The sequence below is a fragment of the Eretmochelys imbricata genome, chromosome 1 (assembly GCF_965152235.1).
Source record: "Eretmochelys imbricata isolate rEreImb1 chromosome 1, rEreImb1.hap1, whole genome shotgun sequence".
Classification (NCBI taxonomy): Eukaryota; Metazoa; Chordata; order Testudines; family Cheloniidae; genus Eretmochelys; species Eretmochelys imbricata.
Window position 1 is genome coordinate 344,033,319 of NC_135572.1, and position 16,119 is coordinate 344,049,437.

At 45.9% G+C, this 16,119-nt stretch overlaps 1 protein-coding gene and 1 long non-coding RNA gene across 3 annotated transcripts in view; one reads left to right on the forward strand and one right to left on the reverse strand.

Moving 5' to 3' along the window:
- Window positions 1-10,670, forward strand: LOC144276331 (uncharacterized). Its single transcript, XR_013348226.1, has 3 exons — window positions 1-120; window positions 1,626-1,741; window positions 10,576-10,670. It is a non-coding gene; the product is annotated as an uncharacterized LOC144276331 (long non-coding RNA).
- The window catches only part of HSPA14 (heat shock protein family A (Hsp70) member 14), a 26,546-nt gene continuing 20,935 nt past the window's right edge, over window positions 10,509-16,119 (reverse strand). For both annotated transcript variants that reach the window (XM_077836298.1, XM_077836293.1), the window contains exons 11-14: window positions 14,148-14,363; window positions 13,413-13,586; window positions 11,635-11,705; window positions 10,509-11,291 (exon numbers count right to left, since the gene is read on the reverse strand). In XM_077836298.1, coding sequence (XP_077692424.1) covers window positions 11,213-11,291; window positions 11,635-11,705; window positions 13,413-13,586; window positions 14,148-14,363 — 540 coding nt within the window. In that variant the 3' untranslated portion in view covers window positions 10,509-11,212. The remainder of the gene's footprint in view (window positions 11,292-11,634; window positions 11,706-13,412; window positions 13,587-14,147; window positions 14,364-16,119) is intronic.

Below are 16,119 nucleotides of genomic sequence, written 5' to 3' on the forward strand. Positions count from 1 at the left end.
GGGAGGGAGGCGCCTCGCGACCGCCCCCCAGGCCACCCGGCGCGGCGGGAGACCCCCTCACCCTCCGCGCGCGCTCCCGAGCGGTTGGCGTCGCTCCCACGCGCACCCTCCCCTTCAGCGGTGAGCACCCCGCTCCGGGGAGGGGCTCTTTAAGATGGGGGGGGGAACCCGCCAAACGCTGACTAGAGTCTCGCCCCTCCCCCCTCAGCTAAGCGGGACTAGCGCTGAAACGTGCTCTGGGGGAGTAGGGTCATTTGCCTCCCGTGGGGGCCCTTCGGTCTCGAGTCCAGCCCCGCTTCACCAACGAGCGCCCCTCCCCCCCGTGTCTCTGGGACTGCCCGCGGGCAGGCCGTGTCCCTGGGCGGGGCTGAGCAGCTTTGGCGGGAACGGAGGGTGCTCGGCCCCCGCCCCGCTTGACCGCATGGAAACAACGCTGCCACCCAGCCCAGCAGCTCCTCCTCCTCCGCAGCCGCCGCCGCTGCGCCTGCCTGTAAACCGGCGTGTGCACGGTCTAGCAACGGCCTGCTGCGGCCCCAGCCCGTCGCCAGTCAGACCCGGCCTGTTGTCTTTCCTCCAGCGGCCCTGGCGGACCGCCTCGCCCCTGGAAACGCTCTGCGGGGCCGCGGGCTGTGTCCGTGCTGCAGACCCGCTCTCCGGAGGCTTGGGGAGAAGGGGGCTTCTCTTCTGGATTGGCCCGCCTGAGCCCCGACACCTCCCTCCCCCGTGAGCAGGTTGGGGTTGGTGCGGCTCTGAGCAGGGGGTTGGACTAGATGGCCTCCTGAGGGCCCTTCCAACCCTGATAGTCTGTGACTCCCCGATTCACTGATCTAGTCTGGGGTGGCCAGCCTCTGGCTCCCGAGCCACATGCGGCTCTTCAGAAGTTAATATGCGGCTCCTTGTATAGGCACCGACTCCTTCGGGGCTGGAGCTACAGGTGCCAAGTTTCCAGTGGGCGAGGGGGTGCTCACTGCTCAACTCCTGGCTCTGCCCCAGCCGCTGACCCCTGCTGTACCTGGTGGGTGCTCAACATCGCCCTCGCCCTGCCCCCATTCTACCCCTTCCCCAAAGTCCCTACCCCCTTCCTGCCCCCATTCCACCCCCCTTCCCCCAAGTCCCTGCCCCGCCTCTTCTCCGCCTCCTCCCCTGAGAGCACTGCGTCCCTGCTCCTCCCCCATCCCTCCTGGAAAGTCCTAAGTGCTGCCAAACAGCTGTTTGGCGGCGGGAAGCGCTGGGAGGTAGGCAGAGGAGTGGGGACGCGGTGCACTTGGGTGTGGGGGAAGAGGGGAGCTTGGCTGTCAGTGGGTGCTCTCTAATTTTTCCCTGTGGGTGCTCCAGCCCTGGAGCACCCACAGAGTTGGCACCTATCCTGCCCCCACTCCACCCCTTCCCGTGCTCTCCCTGAGCCTGCCATGCCCTGACTCCTTTTCCTCCCCCCCTCAGAGCCTTCTGCATGCCACAAGAAAGCTGATTGGGAGATGCAGGGAGGGAGGGGGAGGCACTGATCCATGGGGGCTGCCAGTTGGTTGGAGGTGCTGAAAGCAGGATGTGGGAGCTGATGGGGGGCTGATGACTTATTACTGTGGCTCTTTGGCAATATACATTGGTAAATTCTGTCTCCTTCTCAGGCTCAGGTTGGCCACCCCTGTTCCAGTTCATCTTGACCGCAACCCACATCAGCAGGTGGAAGAAGTGCTGCTGTTCTGTTGGACTCAAATGCAGCACTTCTTCCCCTTGCAGCCTGGTGAGCGTTGACACCATGTGCCTTGGTGCTATTCACTCTTGTACTCCTCCCCCTAGCAAGGTGGAGGACCAGCAGGGATAACCTTAACCACCTGAGAGAGCTGAGGGTGGGAATAATCATAAGATTGTTTTCATTTCACAGAGAGTTTGCTTTATTCACTGGTTTGCATGATTGACTTGTGGCTTGGCTGTTTGTTAATAAAAATAGTTCCAGATCCCCTCATTTTTGGAGACTATATAACACCTTCATTTTCTTGTTGAAACAATGATAGGCATGAGCATTGAGCCAGATTTTTAAAGGTATTTATGCACCTAAAGACACAGCTAGGGAGCTATATACCTTTAAAAATCTGTCTCTTTTCCTTGTCCCCAGGAATTAAAGATTGATCTTTAATTAAAGATCGTCCTGTGATGAAACCTCTAGGAATATGTCCAACCAAAATCGGCAACCCTATATGATACATTTCATAGAATCATAGAATATCAGGGTTGGAAGGGACCTCAGGAGGTCATCTAGTCCAACCCCCTGCTCAAAGCAGGACCAATCCCCAATTTTTGCCCCAGATCCCTAAATGGCCCCCTCAAAGATTGAACTCACAACCCTGGGTTTAGCAGGCCAATGATCAAACCACTGAGTTTGCTCCAAGGCTCCTGATATTTGGTTGCACCAATGCTTTTGCCCAGTTACCAAGCTTGGGGTGGGGGGGAGGTTTAAAATAGGGATATTCTGATCAGTGCCTTCTGGATTTGTCACAGGATTCATTTAATAGTCAGTTCTGAGTGAAATTTTAAATATCTTATTCTGACATTGCATTACAATATCCTTCCTTGCAAGAAGGGCTTGCTTTTGAACCAGCCTTCAAATTAATCCAAAACAGTGAAAGCTGGCAGTTCAGTAACAACAGCGTCTCTCAGAAATTAGATGCATATCCCATAGGTACTATTTTAAATAAATAACAGAGCCTTCTGCATTCAACGCACACATACTTCAGCAATAAATGGTGGCTGAAAAGTTTGCTTTCTACTGCACAGTTCAACGGGGACATTTATATGCCACAACTCTCATTCTTACCATCAAAAAATGTTTGTTTTGTTTTGTTTTTGTTTTTTTTAGTAGGAAGTTGCATGTCTGGGGACAGAGAAGAGTTGTTTTAGAATTAAAAAAACTGTAAAGAAAAAGGTAGTCACTTTTAGGATCTACTAGCCTGTAAAATAAATTTCTACGGAAGTGGTAGAAGTCTCAACACTTGGAACATGTAAACTAGCTGAATGTATTAGTAAATATACAATAAAAAACAAACTTGCACTGACAGCAGGATGGACTAGGTCTGACAATTAATTATCTCTTACTCTGAAAATGTATAAGGTTGGGGTATCCTTGTGGGACAGTGTTGCTGCTTGGGCTGCGGGTAGGTGCCAGGAATGAAGGTTTTAGCTTCTCTGAGACATTCAGCATGTAATATAGTGCATTGAAAAGGCACTAGAAAGTTAACATTATTTGAAACTATTAGTTTATGAAAGGCACTTTGCTCCACAACTGATTGTTTCTTCTTTTCTCATTACCACAAATTCGTCTCCTGTCCAGTCCTTTTTTCTTCTTTGTCTCCTTCCTGGGTTCTCCCACTCCTTTCTGCCTCTGTCTTTCTGCACTTTATTTGCCACTGGGCTCTTTCCACACCCAGAAAAGCATTTTTGCCCTATTATAAAGTCTTAGACCTGGGCAGTCAGTGGATAGGTATTGTGAAAGTAGAATGAATTATATTGAAATTACAATTCATTAAAGAAATGCTGCTTGAAGGGTTTGTTGAAATATAGTTGTCAGGAAGAGAAACATTAAGGAGTGTGAGACAATGGGTCCTCAAACTAATTAACTTAGAGCTTCTACTGAGCTAGGAGATTGGTAAACGTTAGTGTGCAAATAAGATATGTATGTATATTTGTCAGTTTCTGCTTCCTTTTGTCTCATGTTAAATTGGCTTTCCCTTATCTGTTTAAATAAGTTAGCTTGAGCTTTTGCAGGAGGCTCACATATTTGGGTGCATTGGCAAAGCGCTTTGCTAATAAACACAGTGGTCTGACAAATTTTGTGAGTCTTGAATCTGACTTTGACAGTACCAATTGTTCACCCAAAAAAAAAAAATTTAAAAGGGGCTTCCAATTCATGACCTTCCTGCTGGACAGATCCTGGTATCATTCTGGGGACTCAGGTTAATTTCAAATTCTTATTCTAGTAACAGAGCACTGACCTCCAGTTTGCTTGTTCATTTTTTGGGGGGGGTCAAGGGATGACAGAGGACTAAACCAGGGCAGAAGTCTTTGTACACTGCTCTACACATGTATAAAGATTTTTACCAATAAGTTCAGCTGCCATTGAACAGGAAAGAAAAGGGATAAAAAGTAGGCAATCTGTTGCTTCTAAAAAACCTTCTGTGTTTGCTAAAGGAGACAGTCTCAGAGGATTTAGAAAGATTGTTTGTGAAAGAACGTATCTAAATTAGTTTATTCACTGTGCTTAGCCAAAGCTGGAATGCTGAAGCTGTTACAGGAAAAAGAACCAAGATTTTGTTGGATTTTGCAGGACGTCTGTATGTTACCCACATTGTTAAAGCCCTGCTGGTCAATGGCATGAATTTTCCCACCAGAATTTCCAGACCAGTAACAATTCCATTATATTTGAATACCCTTCAGAAGAGGATCTATTTCCATTTAGCTAGATACCCTGACAAACAATAGGAGCGTATTAACAGTTGGTGTGCCTACAATACAGTAAGTCTCATTGCTATTAGCTTAAACTAAAATAATCAGTTCTGTTTTCTTTGTCTGTTGCAAAGCTAAATACATTCAGGAATCACACAGCCACCTCTAGAGTAGGTGCACAGCCAGCACACTGCAGTGGTGGAGAGGTGCCCAGGGCAATTCATTATCTTACCCTGGGATCTGGTTGCCAGTTGTCTAATCGCACAAACCCAAACACCCTTGCCCCACCCCCTTCCCCAAGGCCCTGCCCCCACTCACTCCAGCCTCTCCCCCCAATTGCTTGTGTTCCCCTTCCCTCACTCACTTTCACAGGGCTGGGGCAGGGGTGGGGGCACAGGCTCTGGGCTGAGGGGTGGGGTTCGGAGTGTGGGAGGGGGCTCTGGGCTGAGCCTAGTGCAGGGGATTGGGGTGCAGGCTCCAGGAGGGAGTTTGGGTGTGGGAGGGGTTCAGGGCTGGGGCAGGGAATTGGGGTACAGGAGGGGGTGAGGGCTCTGGGAGGGGGTTGGGGCAAGAGGTTGGGGTGTGGGAGGGGGTTTGGGGTGCAGGTTCTGGCTGGGCGGTGCCCAGAAGCAGCAGCATGTTTGGCAGGAGCTCCTAGGCTCACGGGCGGCCAGGTGGCTGTGTGCGCTGCCCCTGCCTGCAGGCACCGCCCCTGCAGCTCCCATTGGCTGTGGTTCCCTGTTCCCAGCCCATGGAGTCCATGCCTGGGGCAGTGCACGGAGACCCCCTGGCCACATCTCTGCCTAGGAGCCGCTGCTGGACATGTCGGCCGCTTCTGGGAGCAGCATGGAGCCAGGGCAGGTAGGGAGCCTGCCTTACCCCTGTTGCACTGTTGACCGGACTTTTAGCAGCCTAAAATCTCCCAGATTGGCTTCAGTAGCCTCTGGGAGATCGAGCTTTTAAGGTCTTATCCTAAAATTTTGTATACCACAAATGGAGCCCTCAAAGGATCAAGACAAATTTGCCAGGATTTCACCTGCAATTCATTCCACTGAGTCTAGTAACTTCAAACCCAGTGTTTAGATTGCTAAACCATTGTAGTCCATTTCTTGTTAGGAAGGTAGGAAGAATTATTGGGAACACTGATCAAGTGCATTTATTTCGCCACTGAATAAAAGTTTTAGATTGTACTATCTGAGTACCTTGCATCCAATGAAGTGAGCTGTAGCTCACGAAAGCTTATGCTCAAATAAATGTTAGTCTCTAAGGTGCCACAAGTACTCCTTTTCTTTTTGCGGATACAGACTAACACGGCTGCTACTCTGAAATAGAGTACTAGTTGTCACAGATCCACAGGATTGGTGCTATGCCCCCAGCTTTGTAACAGGCTCTAGGAGGAATCCTTTCAGTGTGCCGGATCCCCAAGGGTTCTCACTCTTCCTCCAGGGTAGGCCATGCTACCTCACAGTCTCCTTGAGACCTGTGGGGTTTTAGCTCTCCTGATTCACACTGTGAGCTTTGTTCAGTGAGTCCAACTGACCAAGGCTGCTGGCAAAGACTTGTACCAAGCATTTGCAGTGGCGCTCAAATGGTGGTGTTAAAACAGTAGCATTTATTAAGTCAGCTGGAACACAACATAGGAAGCCCTTGGGGGTTAGCACAGAGAACTGAAAGTTAAAGCATAGACCGGGGTGGGCCACGTCTGGCCTGTCAGACGTTTGGATCCAGCCCTCAAGCTCCTGCCAGGGAGTGGGTTTGGGGGCTTGCCCAGCTCCACCTGTGCCATGGCTCCATGCGGCTGCCAGAAGCAGCATGTCCCCACTCCGACTCTTATGCGTAGGGCCAGCCAGGGGGCTCCACACGCTGCCTCTGCCCCAAGCCCCACCCCCGCAGCTCCCATTGGCTGAGAACCACTGCCAATGGGAGCTGCAGGGGCAGCACCTGCAGACGGAGCAGTGCAGAGACGCCTGGCCGGTGCCACGGCTCAGCGTAGGAGCCGGAGGGGGGACATGCCACTGCTTCTGGGAGCTGCTTGAGGTAAGCGCTGCTGAGACCCCGCACCCCTGACCTCCTCCCACGCCCCAACCCCCTGCCCCAGCTCTGTTCCCCCTCCTGCCCTCTGAATCCCTTGGTCCCAGCGCTGAGCACCCTCCTGCACCCCAAACCCCTCATCCCCAGTGCCCCCAGCTGGAGCCCTCATCCCCCTGCACCCCAATCCCCTGCACCAGCCCAGAGCCCCCCCCACACACACCCTAAACTCATTTCTGGCCCCACCCCAGAGCCTGCACCTCCAGCCAGAGCTCTCACCCCCTCCTATACCCCAACTCCCAATTTTGTGAGCATTCATGGTCCACCATACAATTTCCATACTCAGATGTGGCCCTTGGGCCAAAAACTTTGCCCACCCCTGGCATAGATCATCCTGGTTAGCCCAGAGCCTAACCAAGCTGTAGTGAACTCCCATGTTCAGGCTCTGTCTCTCTCAGTCTGACCTCCTTGGTCAGTTCCCAGGTGAGAGCCTCCTACCTCACTCCAGAAGCAACCTCGTCTCCCCTCCCTGCCCCCTCCTATACACACTTTCCCAATCCTTTGTTCTTGAGCTGGGATCTTTGCTCAGCTTCCCTGCTAAGAAGCAGGGAAATCTATCTCCCTCTGGGTCATTAATTGCTAGGTGTCAGTGCCTGGTGATTGGCTTTTCAATTGTCTTTTTGGATTTTCCATTGATATGGGGTTGGCTCCGCCAGTCCTTTTTAATGACCCATTCAGACAGCTAGGCAACATTCATACCTGTATCTCCCAAACAGTCTTTTTTCCTCCACTGATTTCAGAGTAACAGCCGTGTTAGTCTGTATTCGCAAAAAGAAAAGGAGTACTTGTGGCACCTTAGAGACTAACCAATTTATTTGAGCATAAGCTTTCATGAGCTACAGCTCACTTCATCGGATGCATACTTTCCCCAGAGAAAGTATTTTTTTCTTTTTCCTCCACTGAGAAGCCTTTCAAAATATAGGGGAAACTGATGCACACATAGGCTTCATAAAAATTACAGAAAATTCCCAATGTCTCATCTCTTCCCTCTTCGAGACCATTCTGAGCTGGGTCACTTGAACCAGTGACTCTGAATGGGGAACATCTGATGGGAGATTGGGCTCCTGTCTACACCTGCTAGGCAGCTAGGTTAGTGAGCCCAGGCCTGCTGGAATTGATTCTAGAAGAGGCCTGGCTCCCATCTCAGGCATAAAATCTACCAGGGGATATTCCTTGTTCTTCTCCCACTGCCAGCACCACTTTCTCCCTGTCAAAGTATGGTTTCATCATATTGACGTGATCAACTTGGTGGCTGTGAGCCGGGGCAGACAGTTCCACCACATAGTTCACTTAATTGAATGGTTTGATAACTTAGAAGGCCCATCACAAATGGATGAGAACTATCATTTGGTCTTTGTGCCAGATGAGCAGGTATGCACAGGGTGGTCATACCATTTTTCTGAGGGTGATGTGCAGAGACACAGGTGTACCAGACCCCACATTTCTCCCATAAGCGCCACAGAAGGGCTGACATGAAATTATTCCCCTGCTCTGTAAGGACCTCGCTGGGGAGCCCTACTCTACTGACAATGGTCAGCAGTGCGTCTGTCTTGCAAGAAGACAGAGCCACTGCCTTGAGTTTGCCACTCACTAGGTCTACCACCACCATAATGTATTTCTTCCCTGACCGGGTTGCCTTGATAAGGGGCTCCACAATGTCCATCGCCACCTTCTGGAAGGATTCCCTCTATGATGGGCAGTTGTCTCAGGGCTGCTTTACACTTACTCCTACCCTCTGACAGGGATCACAGAACTTGCAGTACTGCTTGACTGCATCAAAGGTCTAGAACAGTATGTTCTGCAGCAGCTTTTGCCTGGTGCACTGGATCCTCTGATGTCCTGAGAGGGGGACATCATGGGCCAGCTACAATAGCCTCTGGCAGTACCTCTAAGGAACCACAAACTGTCTCCTGATGACCCAAGCCTCAGTGCTGGGGAGGAACCCATTCCCTATACAGGAATCCGTTCTCCCACAGGAATCTTACCCTGCAGTCAGCCTTAAGAAAGTTTGCAGCACTGCAGCCTGCCATGGCCCTCGGTTTGTCTAAGGGGGGGGATAGGGGAATATCCTCCTGCAGTCCTGTCTGAAATTCAGCTGCTAGGGCAGGGAGTATGACCTGTCCCTCCTTGCTGGCAGGGACGGAAGTCACAATCCTCTTGGCTGTGCCTTGGTTTCCCCCTCTCTGTCTTAACCCAATGCAGCCCTGTCCCAGGGAGCACACTCTTCAGTCAGAAGCTCGCTAGCCCCAAGCTTGGTAGTGTGTGATTATGGGTCCGGACAGGGTGGTACTCTGTGGTTCTGGCTCCTGGTAAGGATCAAGCCATTCTGGGCACCATCTGGCCAGTCATCCAGATAATTTCCCATGAGCACCTTTGCAGGTCCTTGACTCCAGCCTTTGTGCACCCTTCCTGGGCACCCCATTTCACGCACATTCTCGCTATAGGCACCTTAACTGAGGGTCCAAGCTCCCCCTCAGGATTATTCACTGGGCACAAACTGATCTGGGTCCACCACATTGGGCCTTGCCAGCATCTGTGTCCTGGTACCCCAGACCCTTTTCCCAGCCACCTCCTACGGGCATGATAAAGTGATTATGCTTCAGGGTCTGCTCTGCGTATACCCTGTGAATTGGATACACTGGGGCATGAGAGTTGAGACCAGCGGCCTGACCTTCACACTTCCCCCAATGGAATAGCCTGGCTTGGAAGCCACCAAACCCACCCCTTGTGCCACAAGTACACTGTCAGCCCCGGAGGCCTCGTTCCAAGAGGGTCTGAGGGACACAGGCAGCCACGTAGCATCCTCAAGACTCACTTCCCCTTCCAGCAGTGTGTCCTTATGACCAGGTTTCCCACTGACAGATTTGAAGTGGTGGGAGTTGGAGCTGAGAGCAAAGGAGCTAGCTGACTGAGAAGGAACGACCTGACCATGGGAATCAGCAAAAGCACCAGGGGAAGCAGAGAAAGCATGAACTGAATATGGAGTAGCAGAGGGGAAACAGAACCTATTGAGGGGTAAGAGGAGAAAGACCCCGTGATGCTAATTCCCACAGGGAGCCTAGATACCAAATTGTTGCCTCAGTTCAAGGAAGGGGTGGATAGAGATGCCAACGTCACAGGCTTTGAAAAGACTTGCAATTTGTACATGGTTGACCCTGTGGACTAGTTCTGCTGTCTCACCCCCTCAATGCCCAAGCTTTAGAGGCATACAGCCAGATTGATAAATTGATACTGGGGACTCTAAACAGATCAAAAAAGGCTCTACTGCTTATGGTTGAACTGACACCTGAGGTTTATAGGAAAAGGTTTTGAGGTATGCAAGATACCCAGAGGTTCAGTCAAGGAGGCAGTTCTGTGGCATGACCTACCCTGGAGGAAGAGTAAGATCCCTTGGGGGTCTAGCACATTGCAGGGTTCCTCCTAGAGACTCTTCCAAAGCTGTGGAGATAGCACCGATCCTGTGTTTCCGTGACACTGTTATCCCTGTTTTACAGATGGGAACGTATCAGTGAGTTTTAGTGACATATCTATGGACAGATGGGAAGTCTGTGACAAAGCAGGGAATTGGGTGTGGGTCTCAAGTCTTATCCTAGCACCTTAAGCACTAGATCAGCCTCTCTCTCCAATCCTTATATTTGTGGCCCTTTAAATGTCAAGGTGAAGTACTACTGCATCGATCAGGGTTATAACTTTAACCATTTAACATTTCTCCCACTTGAATTGAATTGGTACTGATCTGAAATCAATGTGAACTGATATCTTTGAAAATTGCTGGTGCTAAGCCTCTCAACTTGGATCCCAAGTACTGTAAAAATTGCACTTGTCTGGTTAACTCAATTATTATACCTAGTGTACTCTGTAAGCAGCAAAACACACTAAAGTTTCTATCCACCATAAATTGGTAGTAGTGCTCTGAATTTACCGTACTAGGTTTGAAAAAGCTGTCTGCATCCCTGCCATTAAGTATAGTGTGCATCAACATGTATATAAAACCATTTTATTGCTATTCCATAAGTAAACAAATACACACGAATGTCTTCCCTCATACAGGTTTTCCATGTAGTGATCACAAAGCCATTTGACATTAGCTTGAACAGCAAAATCTGCACACAGGACTCTCAACTCCAAAAGGGATCACACCTTGCAGTCTTGAGAAGCAGTTTCGTTACTCAAGTTTTGATACAACTTGGTACAAACTTTAAGGACCCAACTACAAACAGGTGACTGATTTTTGCTTGTTCACTGGTTGGCTGTTTATGACTGATGTATCAACAGTTCCAAAAGGGTCTATGTCTCTATTAGGTTAATGAGATAGGAAGCAGGAACCCCTAACTTAAATCATATGATTTGAAAAGTCTTCATTCTGTAATAAACCCGTTACTGAATAATAAAAACATTTGGATGTGTCACTTTTGGAAACTTAAATATCGATAGATAGATGGGGATTTGCATTACTCTCTCTATTATCTGAAAGTTTGGGGTGACCTTTTGCATTATATTTTCATTTGTAACTTAAAAAAAAAAAAGATTTGGTGCTGAAATGCTGTTATCTAATTTATTCCAGTCTGCAATGGCTCATTAAAAGTATTTTTTTCTCTCCCTCTCTCTCTCTCACACACACACACACACACACACGTATGTACGTACGGGAAACAAGCCAACAAAAAGAGTCTCCTTTCAAATGAAACTATGATGCCACTTCAACAGTGATGACTTCACATTTTCCTGTATCTTGATCTGTGCAGGTAACATGTAAGGATCCATCCCTAAGCAAGAGAGAAATAAATATTTACATATTGTACACCAGAAGTCTTGAAAATAGATCTTAACATAGCATGTATGAAAAATTTTATTTAGGGACATCAAGAATCAACATTAACATGGCTTTTGGGAAAGGCAGAAAAAGATAAACCACAGATTCCCCACAAATTCATACCCAGGTTGCAAGAGTCCCACAAATAATTAACTGCTGCTCTTTCTTAGAGAGAAAATATAATCAATTCTCAGATGAAGTTCAGCAGCAGAAAAAGTCTATTTCTCTCAAATGTACTTTTCATAGGCACTCAGTGAGTTAATGCACAGACAAGGAAATATTTGGATTTCTGGTACCTTTTCATAGTAAGAATAGTTAATATGTCATGAAGACCTCCTTCCTTTTTATCTAAATCCTGGAGGACAATCTGTTTAAAAAAAATAATAATAAAAGGCTAAAATTGATTATATGCACTGATACAAAGTAAGCTAAGCACATGAACAGATCTAGTGTCCAAATTCCAGAAATACATTCGTCGTTAGGAATGATATCCCTTGCTCTAACGTTCTAGGCCACTGCCCACTTGCCTATTCTGCTGATGCTGTCTCTCAAGTCTAGGATTTTAAAACAAGAACCTAAACTCAGCCGACAAATTGGAAAACAGTCTGATGAAATTCAGTAAAGACAAATGCAAAATACTACACTTAGGAAGGAATAATCAATTATCCAAATACAAAATGGGAAATGACTGCCTAGGAAGGAGTACTGTCCTCTGGATAAAGAGAAGTAGTAATGGGCTTAATTTGCAGCAAGGGAAATTGATCTTGCATAGTAGGGAAAAACTTTCTAAGTAAGGGCAGTTAAGCACTGGAACACATTATCTAGGGAGGTTGTAGAATCTCTGTCACTGGAGGTTTTATGAACAGGTTAGATAAACACCTGTCAGACACAGTCTAGATTATACTACTCCTGCCTAAGTGCAAGGGACTGGACTAGATGACCTATTGTGGTCCCTTCTAATCCTACATTTCTGTGATCCTAACTCTCCCAAATGGAGGCGACAAAATCACAAGTACTGCATTTTCCCAAAATAATCAAAATTGTACATGCCGAATGTTATTTATTCTGTTCAGAATTTATTACTGGAAATTTAAGATACAAAGTAGGTTGCAAAACAGTAAGTCCATGTGTACGTGCAAGAGAGATCCATACAGGAAGGGCTCAATCCTTCTGTTGAGGTCACTTCACGTAAAGGTAGCTCCTTGAAATGGAAAAGGCTATACAAGGTCTGATCCTGAAAGGGGCAGCGCACCTTCAACTCCCATTAATTTCAGTATCAGTTGAGCATGCTCATCACCTCTTTTGATCAAGTCCTAAAATACTCACTATGTGAACTTCAGAACACTCCCATTCCCTTCCTAAAAAGCTCAAGTTATGGCAAACCTTTGTCTTTGGCTACTAAGTGGTATGAAAGTACCTCCAGCTAGAGGTGATCAGCACCATGCAGAATGCAGACCAACTAAGTGTGCTTTTTGTAGGAGGTATTTCTTCAAGGATTCTGTTGATTTGCAGTCAAGTGCTCTATCCACTAGGCTAACATTGAATCCTTGCCACTACTCATCCAGGGAGTATTAGATGTACCTGACTGATTTTTAATACTTCTGATTTAGAGAAGTTGAGTACCATGTAACGTACTTTGTGTTTTTTTCCAAAGCAGTATTTGAAACTAAGATCCTATTCAATCTAGGTGGACTTGAATAGATCCTGTAGCACTGTGTGTGTTATTTACCCCACCATTCCAGGCCAAAAAGTTCTCTTACCATTGTGAAGTACGTTGCTGGGCTGGTTGCTTGCTGCATTTCAGCAGCGCTCTATATATGAGCAGCCTGCAAAGCACTTGCAGGATTCTTCAGCTTGATAAAGGTGCTAGGTAAAGGTAGAATTCCTTTTTTAAAAAATACTTTGTTTGGAAAGTCAGTATGATCTGTTTATGGGAATGATTTAAAGGCAATATCTAGAGAGACTAGTGTAGGGACTTCCACTCCTCCCAACAAAAAGTCTGTTCTTGTACATCCACTGAATTTCCAAATAATTCACAGCAAGAATTTTATATTAACTTCTTGTATGTGCTCACCTGTGCAAATTTGTCTTCCTCTTTTGCAGGACTTTTCCCTAGAGACTCATATAGTTCAAGACATACAGAGGAATTATTTCCTGGGGCAAGTAGTGTGTGCTGCCTTCGTGCTGGCAAGGGAGTTCCTGATGGAAACAGCACTGTGAATTTGTCAGTCCCCGATTCATCTACACCCTAACAAACAAGAAAAGTTGCATGACATATCTAATCTCTGAACTTTACAGAAGGAGTTCACATTTAAAGACGTTTGAGTCTAGAGTTTTATTCGGCTCTACTCAATGTGAGTTAAGCTAGCAAAAACTGATTTTTAATTATCAGATGATAGCTACATACAGTGGTCTCTGCTTAAAAATATAATTCAGCATTAATACTCACAATAAAGGCAAATGCTGCAGCATGGTAGTATTTGAAGCATTTCCTATTGCAGCTATAGAAAATACTGCACACGGAATGGTAAATTCAGCTATTATAGCATAGCAAGGATTTGATCCAAAGCCCAATGAAATCAACAGGAGTATGTCTATTGATTTTGATAGGCTATGGATCAGGCCCTACATATTGATTTATTTAGTAGGAAGTTGCAATGTAATTGCTAATTGTAATTGCAATTGTTATTGGAGACTACCACCACTGTAAATCAATGAACATAACATTTCCAAGTGAGTCACCACCAATATTGATCCATTTTTGAATTAGTGGAGTAAAAAAGTTTCAACATTAAACTATGAGACTTACCTTAACTAGAATATCTTTGGCAGAACACTCAATAGATAGTGCCTCCTCCTCTAACGAGAGGTTCTCTTTCCCTACTAGGATCCCTGCTTCTGTGGCTGCCCCAATGGGAATGACCTCATCTGGTGTGATAGAATTCAGCAGCTCCACAGCTGGGAAAAGGTCTTTAATCAGCTGTTGTAGCTTTGGAATTCGAGCAGACCCACCACATAGAACTACCTAGAAAATATTATTCCTTAGTGACTTCAGAACTTTACAGAACATAAGTGAACATACAGCTACATTGTGGAAGGTTAAATTGCTCTGTAATGTTTAATGCTCTATGACCCATTGCGTAAAAAAACCAGAAATACTACAATAAAAAAATATAAATACATTATTTTTGCTTGACCTCTGGACCCTTAGCGTTTGTCTCAAAAGAAAGGCAGCTTGCAAGCATGAAATCATTTCTGGAGCAGGCCTCCTATTGTATCAGTGAGCTAGCTAAAAAATAGCATTCCATAAAGAAAGAACCAATTAACTCCCCCCCCAAACAACAACAGTGTCTTAGCGGAGGCCAACCTGACCTGGAAATGAAGCAAAAATTCATGACAGCCAACTATTTACATAAAACAGCGCTCAGGGATTTATCAAAAATGTTCACTTTTAAAAAATACTTCACTTAACATTCCACTTTTATTCACTGAATTTAGTTTCCTTTTTAAAAATTTAATGTTACAATTTTCACTTTGTTTTGTGTTGACTCCTCTACTCACCATTTCCTTTTGTTAGAAATTTTTTTTAAAACACACTACGCTCAGTTCAAACTTGTAGGCACTATTTTTAAGTTAGCTTTTCACAGCTTTCAAACCCCTACAGGATACCTTGATGTGCTCTTTTGCCTGAAGTTCCCATTCAAGGATCAGTTCTCACTGTGCTAAGAGCATCTGTTAGTTATTGCAGAACTTTATATCTTAGATGCCATCCCTTCTCTACCCTATCACTGAAACTAAACAGACGTTACATGTGCAACATTGACTATGGAAATCCCAGTGGCATGTAGTATTATCCTTTGTGCTGAATAACTGAAAGACTTATTGGCCTCTACTATTCTGCAATATTAGTGTAATTGATCTTGGGTTCTGCAATCAGAAGTACTGTGCAAATCTAAAAATTAAAAAAAAAAAAAGAATTTACTACTACTACGTAGTTACTTTGTACTTTACATACCTCTCCATCTTTAAGGTACTTTTAACTCTAGCTAAACAACTCATACTTCTGTGGTTTGGGTAAATATTAACCTCTGCCTCACTGGCCCATTAAATTGGGTTAAGTGATTTACTCAGACATGAACTAGAACTCAGGAGTTCCTTTAAAGACATGCGAAAAAGCCCCTCTCACACACTTAGAGCACAATCCAATTCCCGATGAAGACAAATTCCACAGACTTCAGTGGGTGTTGGAACAGTCCCTTAGCCCTCAGTTATATGATGTACATGGTTTAAGTTTTAAGAATGTTTAAAAACCTAAAATAAACCTATGAAATTATAATAAATCTCCAAGTATATCAAAAATCTTTTAGACAACATTTTAGATAAGGTAAGTACAGCACCCATCCCAGCCTAGGCATATAAAATATTAAAAATAAATCAATCATATAACTGATTTTAGTTTCCTTGAATTGATCAAGGATTTATCATCAATGTGCTACAGAGATGAAAAGGACAGTTTTAAACCATAAGGCTTTAGTCACCCTTTAGTTCTTTTATAAACCCAAAGTCTTGTGTGCGATACATTCTTCCCTTAATGTGAACACAACACCCCTCAGCAGTAATAAGAGCTACACACATGCAGAGGGTAAATTGTACCTTTAACTAGCATGACATTTAGCAGCCAGAAAATGCTTCACATACAATGGTATACTTTGAGCCCCAGAAATTAACAGCTAATGGCTAATTATTTGTTAATATATTCCCCAGGTGTTCTTCCAAATGAG